The sequence below is a fragment of the Emys orbicularis genome, chromosome 8 (genome assembly GCF_028017835.1).
Source record: "Emys orbicularis isolate rEmyOrb1 chromosome 8, rEmyOrb1.hap1, whole genome shotgun sequence".
In the NCBI taxonomy this organism is placed as follows: Eukaryota; Metazoa; Chordata; order Testudines; family Emydidae; genus Emys; species Emys orbicularis.
The window spans coordinates 111,221,222-111,241,110 of record NC_088690.1 but is presented as its reverse complement, the minus strand read 5'-3'; the positions used below and the strand labels follow the sequence as shown (position 1 = coordinate 111,241,110).

At 37.6% G+C, this 19,889-nt stretch overlaps 1 protein-coding gene across 1 annotated transcript in view; it reads left to right on the top strand.

Moving 5' to 3' along the window:
* The window catches only part of CLINT1 (clathrin interactor 1), a 79,602-nt gene that overhangs the window by 36,907 nt on the left and 22,806 nt on the right, over positions 1 to 19,889 (top strand). Inside the window, exons 2-6 of the mRNA XM_065409280.1 lie at positions 6,432 to 6,536; positions 7,236 to 7,332; positions 8,941 to 9,049; positions 9,967 to 10,131; positions 15,665 to 15,842. Of these exons, the coding sequence (XP_065265352.1) occupies positions 6,432 to 6,536; positions 7,236 to 7,332; positions 8,941 to 9,049; positions 9,967 to 10,131; positions 15,665 to 15,842 (654 nt within the window). The remainder of the gene's footprint in view (positions 1 to 6,431; positions 6,537 to 7,235; positions 7,333 to 8,940; positions 9,050 to 9,966; positions 10,132 to 15,664; positions 15,843 to 19,889) is intronic.

Below are 19,889 nucleotides of genomic sequence, written 5' to 3'. Positions count from 1 at the left end.
TATAGATTGAGGATAGGACTATTAGGCATATACTCTGATAGCTCTTATAGAAATAACTTCAATTAGTAAAAAAAAAAAAAAAAAAATTATTTCTTGCAAATTTTTCTCCCTATACTAAGCAGTGTTTTACAGTAACAGAGCTTTGCCCAGTACCCAACCTAACAGTCTTTATCAAAGGAGTAATTCTTGGGAAGGAATGATTCCAAATGTGGGTTGAGGTTGTTTTTTTGTTTGTTTGTTTTGTTTTTTTAATTTGGTGTTTATTCAGTAGTGTAGGTATTAAAGCTTACTATAATATATAACACACACACATATATAATATACACACACACACTCAGCTTTACTCTTCAAATGGAGATATTTGAGGAATGATCTTTCATTGCAAATTGTTAATGGTGGTAAAAAAGCAGAAAGTTTCTCATTTCAGCTTTTAGTATTTTAGTGTTCCCAGTTGTAAAATTAAAAAAGGGAAAACAGAAGGTGCATAATCCAGTAAGGTCCTTGGAGTAATAGTTAAAGGCATAATATTATGCACGTAGGAGTTCATGTATACATGATATCATAATTGGTTCGAAATATGCATTTAAAAAATTTAACTGGGTAGCCAGGTTCCCTTTTCCTGCTGCTTGCTCCCTCAGCACAGTGGGTAGCTTCCCAAAGGTTTGAGAAATGTTTCTAATTAGTCTTGCCCTGTCCAGTCCAATACCTTTCCCCATCACTATAAAGAAACTATTATAATATTCCCTTTCACTAGGACTTCAATTTATTTTAGTTCTCACTAGATTTGACTTAGCATTAAACAAAGCCAGTGCAGACCTCATGTCCAGTATTGTGCCTGTGCCCTCGCTGACACCAGCTACATCAATAGGAGTCCTAGTTCTCATAGCTCTTTACATGGAGTGGCCTGACTCTTACCCCAGGCTGCACTTGAGGTTTTTTCAGTTGTGCAATACTAATTTGAATAACGCTTATAATGCTGCTTGGTCCCATAACCAGTATTAAGTGGGTTCTATTCTAAATGTGTGTGGATATGTTTTACTTTCCCATTACACTCCTTAGTGTGTGAGTTTTTCTTTTCTCGCACCCCTTTTGATTGGCTCATATTTGGATTCCTTACTTAATATAGGCTCTTCTACCTACTTTGACGTAATCGTCAGTGCTACAGTGGGGATTGAATTAAGGGAATACTTTACTAGTGTTGCTTACATGGGAGTGTAGTTTTATTCAGCACAGTGATTCTCTCTGTGGCAAGAACTGTATGTGTAAACTCCAGTAAATACTGATTAAAGTGTGCTGCAATAGTTAATTTTTATCCACTTCAGATTTTGTATACTACTAATACTTTAGGGATATTTCACAGTTTGGATCTGGATCTGGGGTGTTGAGGGAATCACTTGGACATTTCTGAATCCAAAAACTTCTCTTGTCATTAGAGGATTGTTGTGCACATTGAAGGGCTGAAATGTCATTTTCTAGTGAGCCAGGTATTTGTAATACTTCAAAAGAACATTGCTTCCCAAAATCTAGAGCTGGATGGTAAACCTCATTTAGGAGTTCCAATTTGGGTACAAGTGCAGCATAAGAATCTGTGGAGGGTGTCCTGTGATCCAGAATAATGAAAACCACATGATTGATTATCAAGGTTTCACCTCACAACATTGCAAGTATTATTTAAAACTGTTTTCCCTAATGTTTTGGCTGAAAACACAAAATAGAACAGATTTTTCCTGGCGACTAAAGTGATTTTTTTAGCCTAAGGGAACTTTCCTTTTCAGTGTTTATTTTATGGGTGTTTTATGGTAAAACACTTTGAAGAGAAGTTGATACTTTCTGGAGAGCATAATACACTTCACCCTCATTATTACGCTGTTCTTCAGAGCTGAGGAGCATTATAGAGATTTGATGATTCATTATGGGTTCAGTGTTGTGAACAGCCATAGTACAGTAGCCTAAAATATTACTGTTATCACAGCCACAGAATGTATTGAAATCAAGTACTTAGAAAGCTCATGTGAACAACATAATTATCACTTACTTGTGTACACAGTGTTTCTTGTGCCTACTTTGTTCCTGAATTGTGCTCAGCATCTGTATGGTGAGATATGATCTCTTTATGCTTTTTGCATTTAGTCTTGTGAAGTACACTCCTTCAGAAAATTGTAACACATGTAAATCTTTACTTGCAAATGAACTATATTTCATTTGTATGCTTTAAGAAATCCATGTATGTTTGTTTGTCTTCGGAAGAGCATTTCAGGTTTCTTCACTCATTTTATTCCTGAAAGCTGATGTGATTTATGAGTGTTCTAGAATATGAGTGGGAACGGATAGCTAATTTGTAAATATTCTGCACAACAAATTTTGGATGGCGCTTATTGTTTTTTGGCTTTCTGTTATCTTTGTAGGAATGGTTACAGAACTGACTTTTCTCTCCCATACCTCCTTCCTCCCTTCTCCCACACAAAAAAAGAGAAGCAGCAGGAAATCTAATGAAGCACATACAATATTTCTCTCCAACCCGTTTCCCCTCTTTTCTGTTTTTTAACTCATTTTAAGGCATGACACTTGGGCCTTGTTGAGAGCTGCATCGCAAATATTCTAGATCTCAGGAAACCATAACTCAGAAAGAAATTTGGAATATTTATGAAGTTGCTCTATAGTTCTTTCAAAGATTCTCTTTCCTTTTCAGAAGCACATAAAACACTTTAGGTAAACTGGGTATGTTTAATTACAATAAAGGGATCTCTCTTTTTTAGTTTATCTGGTTGTAGAATTAGGTGTTAAATATAAACATTCATTTTTTCAAAAAATGAGGAATATTTAATCTTTGTTAATTGATCCACACTGAGACAAGCCAAATATTTTTAAATAATGAGGTGTACTGGCATTCCCACTGCCAAAGAATTTGAGAGCATCACTTGAGCTACCTTTCTAAAATTAGAGACTAACAAATTTATTAGAGCATAAGCTTTCGTGGGCTACAGCCCACTTCTTCGGATGCATCCGAAGAAGTGGGCTGTAGCCCACGAAAGCTTATGCTCTAATAAATTTGTTAGTCTCTAAGGTGCCACAAGTACTCCTGTTCTTTTTGCGGATACAGACTAACACGGCTGCTACTCTGAAACCTTTCTAAAATGGTTGTAAATGTGTAGCTTTTTGTATTTATAAACTTAACCCATCTGTTGCTGAGATTTTAAAATAAAGAACACCCCACTGACCACAGCTTTTTTTTACTGAACCCATTTATTTATTTTATTGCCAGTTCCTCTTTCTGGCTAGAAATATAATAACCAAAGCTATACTGACATCACTGATTTTGAAAAAAGGTGCTGGAACAGTGAATGAAAAAAAAAAAAAAAAGTTAAATGTATCAGTGGGAGTTGACAATGGTCTATAAGATTAAAAAGACAATTCTAAGAAAGCTAACATGTATGCATGTACCATGTAAGCAGAAAGGAATGTGGCAAAGGTTTTGTAATCATTAATGTCCATTTATTTTTTCCATATGCCGTACTTTTAATCTAATTGCTAAATCCACTTCTTCCGTTTATTTAACATCTCTATCCATGTCAAAACTGGCTTGTTATAAGATTTCAATTGTGAAGGCTTTAAATTAATGAGCTGGTGTAAATCCAAAGGGAATCTTTGTGATTATAGTGTGCTTTAAGCGTTCAGTACTAGGATTCCTTCTGTTAGTCTTAACTATTGTATAACCGTTTGTTTGCAAAGCAATCTGTCCATGAAGTCTAGCACGATTCCCTGGAAGCTGCCCAGTATAAACTAATCAGAGAGCCCCCCCTGGCGTCTGAAAGTGTCCTCGGATATTAAATTTATATCAATCACAGGAAGTCTTGGCAATCAAACTAGTCACTTTTTCCCTTCACATCTGGACATAAATTATTTTTTGCTGCAAAGGTCACAGGAATCATGGGTAGGGCATGAAATGAGGGCCATAGAAAACATGGGAAAGGAAGAATAAAACTATATTTCCACCTTTTTAGAAATAGCTATTTTTAAAAGACCTGGAACAAAGCCAAACTATACAACTTTTTTAAGTTTACATTTGTTTCTGAATTAACTGTGGCTTAAAGATATTTTGTTTTGGAACGTTTTGTGCCATTAGATCTCGTCTTGGCATTTGAGAGCTTTCTACAATTTGCTGAGAACAATAACTTTACTGCTGGATGGTTTTAGAAATGGAGCATGTCTTCCTATTTTAGTGGGGTTTAACTGCACTCCCCCCTCCCACGCTCCATTGCTAACTTTCCCCACAGTACTGTGTTAGCCCTGTACTTTGAGAAACTATTTAGTTGATGCTGGTATTTTTACTGTAAGTTTCTTTTTTATGTGATTTTTTTTTTTCAATCTCAAACTTTACTTGAAATATAGGAAACTCCTTTTTATATTTCCCCCTCCCCATCCATCCCTTCAAACAAGAGCTTGGGGAGGTTTTATAAAAACAAACAGAACCTTTCCCTTTTGACCCACAAGTTTTCCTTACATAGGACAAGAAAACTAGTGTGCTGAAAGCTGCAAAGCTTCTGAAGCCTGTAGTTAAATAAATAAATGAAAATGTTCCATATGCATGAGAATTGAAAATGGTACTAGCTTACATCTGGATGTCTACAGCAAACAAAACAGCAGAAACAGAAGTTTGTAGGGTTTTTTAAATAGTTTTTAACGGTGACTTTATACAACCCTGATTGCTATTGTTCATACCTATTGCTGAGTTTGAACATGCTTTCCTATACAGATCATAGTCTATTGGCTTGCTGATTACTTATTCAGCCATGTAGGTTATGCTTTCTTTAGACAGTCAGATACAATTGTTTTCAGAATCTGATTGCAAGGATTCTAATGCTGGGAATCCCTGATTAAGTCTAGGAGTTCTACCTCGGGTTTTATTACCCTCTGTGGCCTTTTCTGGGTCTTAAAAGAACTTTTTGTTTCTCCTTTCTCTTTTGCTTTACACTCCCAGTTCCATCATCCTTCTGCATGGAGGGTTGGATGAGTGTCACTTTAAAAACCTATTCATGCTTCTCCCTAAACACCCAGACCGGTGACTGTAAAGCAGTGTTTTTGCTGCCCTTCCAAATTCAGAGAACAAAGGAAGGTGATGAATATTGAACCCAGCCTCCACCGTAGCATTACTACTAGGCCACTGGACCAGTTCCGCATTTCCTTCCAGTTGGTTTACAAGACATTCTGTGGACTCCAAGTTGAACACAATCATGTTGCAGCAATTTCTTTCCGATTCTGAAACCAGTTGTATAATTATCTACAGTATTTAACAGTTTTTTCTAAACTTCGTAGTATAAAGGGTATAAACATAACCATTGCAAATCTCTTTTAAATACACTAGAGAGTGTGAGAAAATTATACAAGTAGGCAGAGTATAGGTAATGGTGTATCTTTTAGTTGTGCAATATTTTTCTGATGTAAATATGCATATGCACAATTATTCCATTTTCCCAGTGGCACAATATCTGAAAAAATACATCTTAAAGTATTGCAGTTGGAGCTCTTTTCACGTGAATACAGTTGTTAAGGAATAAATGCACTAAGCCCCTCTTGCCAGATCATCTTGCTTCCAGAGTATATTAGGACTTTTTTTTTTTTTTTGGAAGAAAGCATTAAAAATCAGGCTTGTAATTAAACATTAACATTTTCTGCAACAGCTATTCATTAAGAAGGCAGATTCTTTGACTCTTTTAGAGATGATACCGAAACATCTTATTTCCTCTTTCCATATTGCATTTTTGCAAGAACTCCCGTAGAGGGTCCTTGAACTCTTGATATTGTTTTCATTCCTTTAATCGGCATACAGGGAGCCCTGTAGCTTCTCTCCCTTTCTCCTTCCCATTTTCCCTTAATTAAAACTGTTCAAGCTAAAAAACATACTTCCCTGTGAATTTCTCATCTCCCTTCTTTCCAACTTCTCCTATCTGTGTAATTTTGCTAGCACCTGCTGGGATACTGACATTGTTTGGATTTCATTATAATGCACATGGTTTGAGAAAATACACATCCACTTCTGTTCATTGAGTTATAGAAGTACTGGCAAATAATTGTGCACCATGTAAGCCGGCAAGCAAGCCAGATCTAGCTGGGGAAACTACCGATTTAGACTCTAGTGGTTGTTTCAGTTTTAAGTTGACCAAAAGCCATTTTTACTGGACTGATTCCAACTCTCATGTAATCCCTAGTCTCTCATCTGTATGCTTGAAGACTAATGGAATAGTAAAAACCTTCTTAAAGATAACTTAAATGTGTTGTATAATGTCCTCAGGGTAGCTTCTGCACTAAAGATGTTTTCTTTCCCACCCTGTAGAGGTATCTCATTAAGGTACCCACTAGTGTCATTATTAAGTTTTCATGTTTCTCAGTTTGATGCTAATCTTCATGTGTGTGTTAATTTTTTTCCTTTGCAGCACCAACGTGGTTATGAATTATTCAGACATTGAGTCTAAGGTTCGAGAAGCAACCAATGATGATCCATGGGGACCTTCAGGGCAGCTCATGGGAGAGATTGCCAAGTAAGTGATAATTTGACTCAGCGTTGAAGAAAAAGATGCATCTTTATACAGAAATATAAAATTTGCTGCCAGACCAACAGGGATGCCAGGTTGATAGAGAGGAGCTGACAAATAATTAAAAATTAAATTTTAAGATTATATGCTGGAAAAAATCATCAGAATCACTGAATCAAAAACATGTCACAGTATACTTGCAGTGTATTTTTTTTTTTTTTTTTAATTCTTGGTCTTACAATATGTCTCATTTTGTGGGTTTTTCAGAATAAAAAAGATCCTATTTGGGGCCGGTTGCTTCAATACTTTTTAAAGGTTTTAAGCAGAGTAAGATTAGCCAAATTTTTGCTCATGAACATATGTATCACTTTATCTTTCAGAGAAGGGCTTGGATGGTGTGTGATGAGCTAGTTATGAAGGGCACCACCATAGTCATGTTGTAGACATTAAACCATTGCTTTGAAGAGAATAGATTCCTCTCCCTCCACCCCAAATTGATAGATACTCAGCTTTGTTTGAAATGGTGGTGTGTGAAATACATCTGTATAAATAAGAAATTTTGGTAGCTCTTTACTTGGAGTTTGATGGAATTACAATAGTTTTAGACCAAGTCTGCCATCTACTGTCAACAATAAATTGTAGCAAACTATTATGGAAAATTGTTATGAAAATAATTGCTTTGCTCCTTTTATTTAATTCTCTTAGAGCTACATTTATGTATGAGCAGTTTCCAGAACTTATGAACATGCTTTGGACTCGAATGTTGAAAGATAATAAAAAGAACTGGAGGAGAGTTTATAAGGTGTGTACATATAAAAGACATTTTTAGGATGTGATTACTCTTACTCTGTGTACTGCAGAACAAACACTAAGGTATTAATTTTAGTTTCATATCTTGATGCACTGTTGTGCATGTACGTATTCAATTGTTATATTTGTATTATCAAGATACTGTAGTTACAATAAACTTTAGATTTCTCCTATCAGATGTTACTATTAACTCTGTTATAAAAGTCTAATTTCTGTTTTGTTGTTCTGCAGTATTGAGCTTTCTAAAAACAAGTGTTTTGTGTAAAATGCTTTTTAATTAACATAGCAATCTTATTTTACTGTTGCACAAGTGTCAAACAGAATAACATCTACATGTTGTACTTTAAAAAAATCGTTTGCATGTACGCCTGTCGATAAACAATTTTTCCAAATTATTTTCTAATTCTTTTTAAGCATTCTAAAGGATATTGTTTCTAACTAGAAACATTAAAATTGTTTCCAAGTTAAACCGCTTAAAACTTAATTTCCATTAGCATTCTGCCTCAAAAGAATCCAAATTTTCCCACTCATTTTGAAGATTGTATTTCATTTGCCTTTTTGTCTTACTAGTGGTAGAGAAAGCACTGAACACCAGTTGAAGTTTTCTTGGCTTTGAATAATTTGTGTAGCGTAGATCAACTTTTTCCTTAATATTGTTATGCTGTACTTCCAATGTAACAACATATGTAGGATTATATTGGGGGTTTTCGAGGGTGGAGTGGGATTGGTATAGCACATACCATTTTTAAAATTTAAGGTTTAGATCCTACTCTGTCTTGTTTGAGGCTCAGATTATAACAAGACAAAAATAATTCTAAGGCATACTGTGTTTTCTTGGGGTGCCCAATGCTTTGTACTCATAGTAATTGTTTTCCCTGAAGTATAATGTAAATTAATATTTAATGCTATCATACATACTACTTAATGTTCTAAAGACTCGTTGGAATTATCTACCAGGTTAGAATATATTGCATTTTGATTACGTATTTTAGCTGGTAGACTCTGCTTCACATATGACTTTTTTTAGATGGAACTTCTTGAAGTTCAAGGAAGTTCACAATTTTAAAAAATACTTTTTCAACTTTTAAAATTTTTGTCTTGAAGTTTTCTTTAAACTTACTCCAGAATACTGTTTTATACATGAACACATTCCTGTAGAGAGCAACATAAATAAGTCACCATAAAAATTGCTTTTAAATGAAAAACATTGGGGGAATTGAAGGGGCGGAGGGGAGACAGGAAAACTGTTTTTTGTTTTACAGGGTTAGGTTTGCTTTTTAAATTTCCATAACCATCTTTTTCTGATGAAAAGTTATTTGCTTCAAGAATTAGTGATGATCTAATATTAACAATCTACTTTGGTTTTTACTGAACAAATGCAATCTAAATTTGCTTGCGATACTTATAAACAAAAAAGGGGAAGAAAAAAGAGAACCCGATAAAAGGCAAATCAGTGTAATAGTTACTTATTTAAAAGGGGAACAAATCTTGTCATTGACTAACTTTTGGATTTTAGGGTTTAGTTTTTTATTGCACTTAAAACAAATTCTGATAGAGCTTTTGTTCATGCAATCATTTAATGTGCTTTGTATTTTTATAGTCTTTGCTGCTCCTAGCTTACCTCATAAGGAATGGATCAGAGCGTGTTGTTACGAGTGCCAGAGAACACATTTATGATTTGCGCTCCCTGGAAAATTACCACTTTGTAGGTGAGCAATAGAAAAATCTTATAAGCAAATTAAAACAGTAGTTGGAGTTGTCAGTCACCTGAACCAGCTTAGAAGCCTCCCTGCTCTAATTAGAATGTGACTGTTGCCGGTTGTGTGAAGAGTGCAGAATCCAAGACGTGGGACCCTAGAGTATTAATTAGTGAAGACAAGAACTTGCAGAAAAGACTGGCTAATAACAACAGAACCAACACAACATGAGTGTTCGGGTTTATATTAAAATATGCACTAGAGACTGGTCCCCTGTGGTGTCCGTAAAGGAATAGCTTTAATCATATGGGAAGAAAAGGTTAGAGCTCCAAAACACACACATCTGTTTGAAGCTGGGGGTTTTTTTCCTCCCACCAAATAATATTTACAGTGCAAAGGCAGCAAGGCCAATGTGTGTTTTGAATGTGAAAGAGGCTGGTGAGAAAAGCAAATTTTAGTTTTTAGCTGAAAGCACTTTAAAAATTCAGTTTTGCAGTGAGACAGAATTCTAGCAATTAGTGTTTCAAAAACTGCACTAAAAAAGCTAAAAACTGGTGCTGCTTCTTAAAATGGGTTAAAATCGGAATAAAATATGAGTGAAGAAAATAGTTTAAATCTGAGCCTGGTTTTTTTTTTTACTCAAACTTACTGCTGTTGATCTGTTAAAGATTAATGTTAGACTCTTCTAAATACAAATTGTACTTAATGAAAATACATGATTTAGTTGAGGATGAAATTTCAATTGATATAAAATATTGTTTGACCTCCTATTTTAGACAGGTTCAGTGCACTTTAGGATTTTTCTCATAATTGTTCATTTTGTAACTTTTTTTTAATTTGTTAGCTTGTCTAATGCTCAATACTAACTGCTACTTCTGAATTTTTCCCCCTTTGCCGATATATATATATATATATATATATATATATAGATGAGAATGGCAAAGACCAAGGTATAAACATACGCCAAAAGGTGAAAGAAATGGTAGAGTTTGCCCAGGATGATGATCGACTTCGTGAAGAGAGGAAAAAGGCAAAGAAGAACAAAGACAAATACATTGGGGTTTCTTCTGACAGTGTCGGAGGGTTCAGATATGGTGAGTACAGTGCTGTGTTGGTCAAGTAGATGAGGAGAGCAATTTGCACCCAGCGACTTAGCTTGGTTTCATGGATGTGCTGCAAGGAGCAAATAAATATGAGCAAATCCTTCCTGGACAATTTGTCCCTTTGTAAAGGACTCTTTAAAATATGCCTGGCACTTTTATTACTCTTATCGAGCTAATAACTTTTCAAATCCTTCTGGTACATCTGAATAGAAATGAAATATTTTCAAATGTATTGGTGGCAGTTTCTCTTGGTCCCTTGGTGGGGTGGGGTGTAGGGGTGTCACTTAAATGAACTAAATGGAGATTTTATTATATGGCTGGTGGTAATCCACTGATGCTTCCAAAACTTAACTGATCTATCTGAAAATTGGCATGTAGGGTCCTTTGCCACAATACAATTCTAATGGAAAGTTTGAAGCAAATCAAACGGCATTTTCAAAAGGGCATTTTTTGAAGGGCATTTTCAGGGCTTCTAGAAGAATTCTGTTTTTGTTTTTCCTTGTGGTGTTTTTTTTTTTTAAGATCGCTAATACTTTCTCACCTCTTCATAGCTGAAAATGGCTTGACCTAGACATCCTACCCTTGTCTCAGGGAGCTGACCTCACTGAGTGCCTTTGATTTGTTTTGGTGATGGTGGTGAGTGTGTGGTGTTAAAGTAAAACAATGTGTACCTTAGGATATGCAAGCAGATCTTAAACTCCCATGTAGCATTATATGGACACTTGGAATATAAGCCACCATATGTATGTATTTTGATATTCACATCAGGTCTGTGTGTTCTTGTTAATGTGCGTGTGGTGCTGCTTGCTGATCTACAATCTCTAATGGAATTCGGGGGTCTGCATCTGGTCTATGTGATTTTTATGGCATGCGGTGAATCTGCAGCTCCCATGTGCACCTTAAGGAGCATGCTTCCCAGTGTCAGCACCACACCCACTTTGCCTTGACACACTAGGAAACTTGCAGCTGAATATGTACTGTGCTGCTTTATTGCACCCACCAGGCCTTGCAAAACTGAAGGCAGGTCACCTGTTCAGTGTTTCAGTGGGTGCTTGGGAAACTTAAAGGAACCTTGTTGAACAACAGCTGGTATTGAAGCTTAAGGAACTATGGATTTAAGGGGGGGAAACTAAGCAGTAGCTTTGTCTTAAAAATCAGTTTAAAGGGATATTCTAAGGTTAAAATGCAAAAACGTGTAAGTCTGTAAATGCCATTAAGGTCACTTGACCATTCATAACTCTACATCTCTCCTTGACAATAGGCACTCCAGAGCCTAATACGTCCAGGGAAGTTGCCCTTCATCTGCAGGAGTGGTTGCCTAAAATCTAGCTTGATTTAGGCATTGAATCTCACATCAGGCCTTTTTTTGCCATGCCTTGAAGCTTGCCCACCTCTGTCTGCTTTGCTTAGATGATCACTCATGAGCAATGTAAGGCACTTCTTTATGCACCACTCCCTCCTTGGCCTCCTCCATGCTCCCAGTCCTGCCACAGTGAGGAACAAAGGTCTGAGTGTGCATCTAAATTTGCATCTCTTTCGTGTAGCCCAATATGTTGCATCTAAACCATCAGTCTGTCCATATCCTCCCTGGTATTACTAGAGATCAGGATATTTTCCACTAAGAGGAAAGTCCAACCCTCATGTTCACAACTTCTGAGTGCTCCTGTGCAGTGGAACCAGTGTGGCTTTGTGCGAGAATGGACTGTATGTGCGGGAGCTGTGCCAGGAGTATGCATCCTCTCTGTGTGACCTGGAGATTTGCTCTGCACAAGCCACTCTGTGGCACTGTGGACCCTTCCATCACAGTGAGGAGGAAGGGTACATGTAAGTGCCAGTGGGCTGAACCGTCTCCATGGTATAGGGAAGGATTTCCTCCCTCTTCTTCCCCCCTCCTCCTCCCCCCCCCCCCCAAAATAGGGTAGACGGGCAGTTCCACCATGCTATAGGATAAGTGCCTCCTTGCAATATATTCCTTTGGGTTTATGCTACCTGCTGGGGGCTCTGGTAATCCTCTTGTCTTGTAGAACACTCATGGGCCACTGCCTCTGTACCTTCTTCATTGTTGTCTCCTATCTTTCTGTCTGGGTTGGCTCTTGTTTCTCTCTGTCCAAAGAGAACTTACCCACCCCAGGTTGATCAGTGGAAAACTTCATTCCTTCTCCATATTCTCTTCAGCTCTTTTCACCACACTTCCAAATCTGAACCCGTGTCATCTCATTAAAATGTATTTGTTTTTATACTAAAGGATCTCTAATTAGCATCACTTCATTTATCACTATATTGAAGTGTTTGCAAGCATTTTCATCATCTTAAAATGCCAGCACTAAAAAACCCCTTCAGGCTGAAATTTTACATATAAGGTCAGGTCTTTCAGCTAGGAAGGAATAGTCTCTTATACAGAAAATTGATTTTTTGCAGGGGAATCCAATAGGAATTTTGGGGGGAAATAGTTTTAAGATTTTTTTTTTATTATTTTTTTTTAAAGTATCCAAAAACATATTAGTTTGGGTTATTTTATGAGTTTAAAAAAATGTGAACAGGCTATATTTTATCATCAAAATAGCCCACGATTTTTAACAATGCTGTGTCAGGCTAATGTGTAACACAGTTCTGGAACATGTGGATAAACTTTACATTGGAAAACTTTTTTTTTTAACACCCCCACCCAACCTGATATTTCTTTTTGTTGTCTCAATCTACATTTCAGTACATCAGGCCAGGTTTTTCTGCTGCTTGTCAGCATTCTAAATGTTTATAACACACAAGGAAACACAATGTACGTTAAAATACAGAAACAAAAAAGTGCACATTCAGTGCACATAGATGTGCTCCCTAGCACTTTCTCTGGGTAGGAATAAATGGTAAATTCTCAGAATGGAGAGGGGTAACTAGTGGTGTTCCCCAAGGGTCAGTCCTAGGACCAGTCCTATTCAACTTATTCATACATGATCTCGAGAAAGGGTTAAAAAGTGAGGTGGCAAAGTTTGCAGATGATACTAAACTGCTCAAGATAGTTAAGACCAAAGCAGACTGTGAAGGACTTCAAAAAGATCTCACAAAACTAAGTGATTGGGCAACAAAATGGCAAATGAAATTTCATGTGGATAAATGTAAAGTAATGCACATTGGAAAAAATAACCCCAACTATACATACAATATGATGGGGGCTAATTTAGCTACAACGAATCAGAAAAAAGATCTGGATGTCATCGTGGATAGTTCTCTGAAGACGTCCACGCAGTGTGCAGAGGCAGTCAAAAAAGCAAAGAGGATGTTAGGAATCATTAAAAAGGGGATGGAGAATAAGACGGAGAATATATTATTGCCCTTATATAAATCGATGGTACGCCCTCATCTTGAATACTGCGTACAGATGTGGTCTCCTCATCTCAAAAAAGATATACTGGCACTAGAAAAGGTTCAGAGAAGGGCAACTAAAATGATTAGGGGTTTGGAACAGGTCCCATATGAGGAGAGATTAAAGAGACTAGGACTTTTCAGCTTGGAAAAGAGGAGACTAAGGGGGGATATGATAGAGGTATATAAAATAATGAGTGATGTGGAGAAAGTAGATAAGGAAAAGTTATTTACTTATTCCGATAATACAAGAACTAGGGGCCACCAAATGAAATTAATGGGCAGCAGATTTAAAACAAATAAAAGGAAGTTCTTCTTCACACAGCGCACAGTCAACTTGTGGAACTCCTTGCCTGAAGAGGTTGTGAAGGCTAGGACTATAATGGGGTTTAAAAGAGAACTGGATAAATTCATGGAGGTTAAGTCCATTAATGGCTATTAGCCAGGACGGGTAAGGAATGGTGTCCCTAGCCTCTGTTTGTCAGAGGGTGGAGATGGATGGCAGGAGAGAGATCACTTGATCATTACCTGTTAGGTTCACTCCCTCTGGGGCACCTGGCATTGGCCACTGTCGGTAGACAGGATACTGGGCTAGATGGACCTTTGGTCTGACCCAGTATGGCCGTTCTTATGTTCTTCCTGTGATGGAGAGCACTATTGATTACCTGGTTTGGTAGACATTTACAATAAACTCTTTCAATATAGTCTTGGTACATACAAGATGGAGAAAAGGCTACAGGCAGCTGGATACTAACATTGAGCCATTTGATCAGAAAGCATATCTGTACTTGTCCGGATTCTGTATTATACAAAAAACTAACAAAGGGAGTCATTTTGATGTTCACATTTTCTTTTTCAGAGATTAAGATTTTTATTTTTGCATGTGTAATTCAGGTTGGAGAGAGGCATAACTCGGATTCAATTGGACCTTTTCATATTCCTATAACTTATTCATTGTGTGTGGATTTAAAACTGTTTTAATTGAGCATGACCCTTGTATTTTTTTAAGTATCTTACAAGTTTCTTATGAGTTCCCAAATAATTTAACTAATTTACCATTTTTGCTGTCTGCTTGCTAGTTCCATTTCACTCAGGTAAGGCAATAAAAGTAGGCTGGTCAGTGTCTCCTTTCTAATTTTCATGCACTATGACCAACATGTTCAAATGTTTGGTGCTTAAATTTAAGCACCTGAATACAAATTTAGGCACCCCATAAGAGGCTTAACATTTCCAGGATCCAAATACCTGCCTGTTGAAAATCAAGCCACTGATTGGGTTGCTAAAATTTTCAAACTTAGTGCAGTCATCATATTGTTTCAGATTCCAACAATGCAAGGGGAAGTTTTAGTGAAAATATCTTTTAAATTCTTTTTTAAAAAAATTAACTTTACTAAATCTCAGTTTAGATGTGTACATGAAATATTTGCAGGTAATTGAAGAAAAGGTATAATCTCTTTTCTAAACTAACCAGCAGCTAGTTGGAGTTCTTGATTCTCAACATTCAGAAGCAAATTTATTTTGCTGTTAATTCTTGATGGCACTGTAGTGTTGAGAAATGAAAGCACTGACTGGCTGCTGAGAAGGTAAGTTGCTGTACTTTCCTTAATGGTTTCTAAATCTTGTTGTTTGAGGGTTTTTTAACAGGAATAGATGCTAGAAATATTACCATATGTTTTCACACTAGTCTGTTTTGGTGTTTGGTACTGTGCCTCTGTGTATTCATGAGCTTTTAAAATGTATAAAATCTTTGAAAGATTTACCACTTAGTGTGGCAGCTTGGCCAGGAATGCAATATTGCACATTAAGTGACCATTATAAAAATGGCATGTTCCAATTCTGATAAGTTGCTTATACAGCCTGAGTTGATTCTCTTATGCTGCTCCTCCAGCAGGGTTCAACAGTATCCTGATGTGCTGTGCTGTGCAGTGCATTACGGTTGTGTAGTTGTCATAAAAGCTTTTGAATCTGCATTCCTGCCACTTAATGATTGGCATTCCATGCTGTGCCTTGCTGTAATAGTGTTGATTCAGCACTGTGGGAGCTTTCAGTTTGCTTTGAAAACTCATAAGGTAACAGTTTTTGTGGGGGTTATGGGGGATAACTCCAAAAAGACTACAGGCTTTTTCTTGCGTTTATCATCAGTGTTATTTCTTCACAAATTGTATAGGTGAAAGATATGATTCTGAGCCCAAGTCAAAATGGGATGAAGAATGGGATAAAAACAAGGGCGCTTTTCCATTCAGCGATAAACTAGGTGAACTGAGTGACAAAATTGGAAGCACAATTGATGATACCATCAGCAAGTTCCGGAGGAAAGATAGAGAGGACTCTCCTGAAAGATGCAGGTACTTCTACTATGTTAAAATAGCTGTATCTACTCTGAATAGCCACTATAATTGTAAGGTTTATTAGGTGTCTGCATTTTTTTGCCACGCTTTCCCCTCTTAATAGAAATACAATTTTGGGCCAGTCTGTTGTGTGACACCTTCCCCCCCCCCCCCCCCCTTACCCTGCTCTGTTGGTTCCGGGGGGGCCATGTAGCTGTTATCCCCAACCCCAGAGAATAAGGAGGCTCTTTGGGTGGTCTAGAGTCAGCATAAGTGCCCTGGCCTTCAGGGGCGGCTCTGTTTTTTGCAGCCCCAAGCACGGCAGTCAGGTGACCTTCGGCGGCACGCCTGCAGGCGGTCCGCTGGTCACGCGGATTCGGCGGTGTTTCTGCGGATGATCTGCTGGTCCCGCGCTTTCAGCGTACCCGCTGACGAATTGCCGCCAAAGCCGCAGGACCGGCGGACCTCCCGCAGGCATGCCACCGAAGGCGGCCTGACTCCCGCCCTCACGGTGACTGGCACACCGCTCCCCGCGGCTTGCCGCCCCAGGCACGCGCTTGCTGCGCTGGTGCCTGGAGCCACCTCTGCTGGCCTTGCAACTGCTTGTCCAGGGGGAGTCTGGCCAAAGTGCACTGAGCTCTAGTAATTCTCAGCTATTGCAGTGGCCTCCTGGACCCACTGCAGTAGCCTTGAAGCTGCTCTATTTTATAGACGAGTCCCGGCAAACTCCCAAATGACCCAAGAATAAGAGGAGACACAGAAATTGCTTACAGCCACTTTAGCCCCACCCTCCACCTCCTATTTTCATTTTTTTCACTGGGTTTCTGTATTGAGCAGATCTCAAGAAGAACAGAGAATTTGGACCACTTACTTGTGTACTTGAAACAAATAGTTTCATTTTCAACTAACCCTTTTGTAAAATATGACAGATGTTTGTTCACCTGGCCTCTAAATCCTCTGCAGTCAGAAAATAAAACTGAGGTGTATTTGCCTGCAGTATGAACTCTAAATGCACCACGCTTCAACAGATGTATTAAATTTTATTATTGGGAGATCAAACCCATTCTTAACAATCTGAAATTGCTACAGAGAAAATGCTCATTTAAATAATTTCCTTTTAGGTAAACATTCTAAAATTGTAAGAATTCTAATACATCTTGCATTTACGTGTATTAGTGGTTTTTCACAACCCTATGTATAAGTATATATTTTTTTTTAATACCAAGTAGTCCAGCAGGGAAGTGAAAGTAATACTAATTGTGGCACTTTTCAGAACAGGGCAATATGGCCTTCCCCCTAGGACATTAATAAATCAAAAACTGGTACTCTATGCACACATCAGGGTTCCCGCTTAGAATTTATCATCAATAGACTACAAAGAGAGAGGATCAGAAGAAACAAACAACTTGAGATTTAACAATAATGGTACATTGATTTGAGCTTTATCCTTATCTTTCAAAAGCAATTTTGCACATGAGAACATCCATAAAGATCCTTAGCTATATTTCAAATAGAAAATGAACAAATATTTACCTTGATATTCCCCTCGTGTTGTCTTGTGCCACTATGGTTCTTCCTCCCACTACTGCTTATCACCTGGATGGATCCTTATCTCCTAGTGTGCCAAGCAAGCCTCTCTCTCCACCTTCTAATCCCTCCCCAAAACCCTCTTCTTTCAGCTAGCTTTCAACTGCTAATTTCTGCTCTACTCCAGTGTTTTTAATCTTCTGCACTAACCAGTTTTCTAACTTAATCATTTGGTCTTTCACACCTCATAGTTATTACATCTTGCATCTTTGGCTGTTATCCGTTCTCTTTCCTTTCATCTTTTACCAGAAATGTCAGCCCAGGGACAATGTCTTTGATTCTATAAAGTGCCATAAAAGCGTTTGGTACTATTAAGTAATAACATCAATTTTAAACAAGGAGTTAAAAGGGGAAATTATGCAACATACACCAGCAAAAATGCTCTTCCAAGTGGTAGTTAAGGTGAGGTTGCACTGCTGAGTCCCACAATGCAAAATAATCCAGACTTCTGCCAATATGCCGTGTCTCTAGTACCACATAAAAAGCAGTCCGAAAGCATCTTTTTGCCTCAACAGCACACATGTGGAGCCTAGTCTAGAAGCCATTACGTGTGCATTGGGAATTGAAACAAATGGAAGTTTTGTCTGTAGGAGGAGCAAAGTCCTCAGGCCGGGTCCATATTGTCATAGGAATCTCATGATGTAATGTGTAATTAAAACCCAATAAAAATCCTATTGATAGTTCTTTATACTCCTAGAACTGTCGTACCTATTTTTATCATTTCCCGTTTCATAACCCACTAATTGAATACTACAGGTGCAAGTTCTACATAAATATTTAATATCTAAGCATCAGTGATCGGAAGAAATTGGATTTTAGTAATCGTGTGTGGCTTAAAAATCAAAAATCCAACACTGCACAAAATAGTACTTTGAAGAATGTGTGCAGTAGATATGGAGTTTGTATCCTTCCCTTCTGGGTTCATGGAAATAACCTAAATCAGTGGTTCTCAACCAGGGGTACACATACTCATCGGTATGCAGAGGTCTTCCAGGGGTACATTAACTCATCTAGATTTTGCCTAGTTTTACAACAGGCTGCATAAAAAGCACTAGCAAAGTCAGAACAAACTAAAATTTCATACAGACAATGATTTGTTTATACTGCTCTATATACTATACATTGATATGCAAGTACAATATTTATATTCCAATTGATTTATTTTATAATTACATGGTAAAAATGAAAAAGCAAGCAATTTTTCAGTAATAGTGTGCTGACACACTTGTATTTTTATGTTTGATTTTGTAAGCAAGTAGTTTTTAAGTGAGGTGAAACTTATGGGTATGCAAGACAAATCAGACTCCTGATAGGGGAACAATAGTCTGGAAAGGCTGAGATCCACTGCCCTAAATCATAGAAATGTAGGGCTGGAAGGGACTTCTCGAAGTTGTCAAGTCCAGTCCCCTGCACTGTGGCAGGATCAAGTAAACCTGACTGTTTGTCCAACCTATTTTTTAAAACCTCTAACTATGGGAATTCTACAACCTCCCCTGGAAGCATATTCCAGAGCTTAACTACCCTTATAGTTTTAAAGTTTTTTATAATAGCTAACCTAAATCTCTCTTGCTGCAGATGAAACTCATTGCTTGGGGACCTGTATTCAGTGGACGTGGAGAACAATTGATCCTCCTCCTCTTTATAACAGTCCATAACGTATTTGAAGACTGTTATCAGCCCCTCCCCCCCCAAGTCGTCTTTTCTCAAAACTAAACATGCCCAGTTTAACCTTTCCTCATAGTTCAGGTTTTCTAAACGTTTTATCATTTTTGTTGCTGTCCTCTGGACTCTCTCCAATTTGTTCACATCTTTTCTAAAGTGTGATGCCCAGAACTGGATGCAGTACTCCAAATGAGGCGTTGCCTGTGTGAAGTAGAGTGGAACAGTTATCTCCCATGTCTTACATACGACACTTCTCTTAATACATCCCAGAATATCACCCTTTGTTGCAGCTGCATCACATTGTTGATTCGTTCAGTTTGTGAGCCACTGTAACCCCCAGATCCTTTTCATCAGTACTACCACCTAAATGAATTCACTTAAAAACAAACATCCTCCACAGTTTATTCACAGTCTGTCAGGGTGCAGTAATGTAGAATTAATGTGCTGCTCTACTCTGAAAAGTGACTACATAAGGGGTACTGCCTCAATCCACAGATCTTCTCTGTATGTGTTCAGTCTCAACTGTTGACATTAGTGATTAAAACAAAGTTATTAATTTTTTTTTACTCCTGTTAGCACTGCAGTCAATACTGCTCTGGAAGGATGAGAACAGACTCCATCTGGCTTTCATCTCATCATTAGAATGCTTAACAAAATTCCAATTACAATCTTTATTTTTATTGATGCATGAACTAGAAGAACCCAGCTTGACTTTCAGATTCCAGATCTAGTTAAATAAAAGGTTCTTTTTTACTTATATGCTGAAAACACTTGATCTAAGTCATTGAGAGAGAAATATGTAACCACATCATGCCA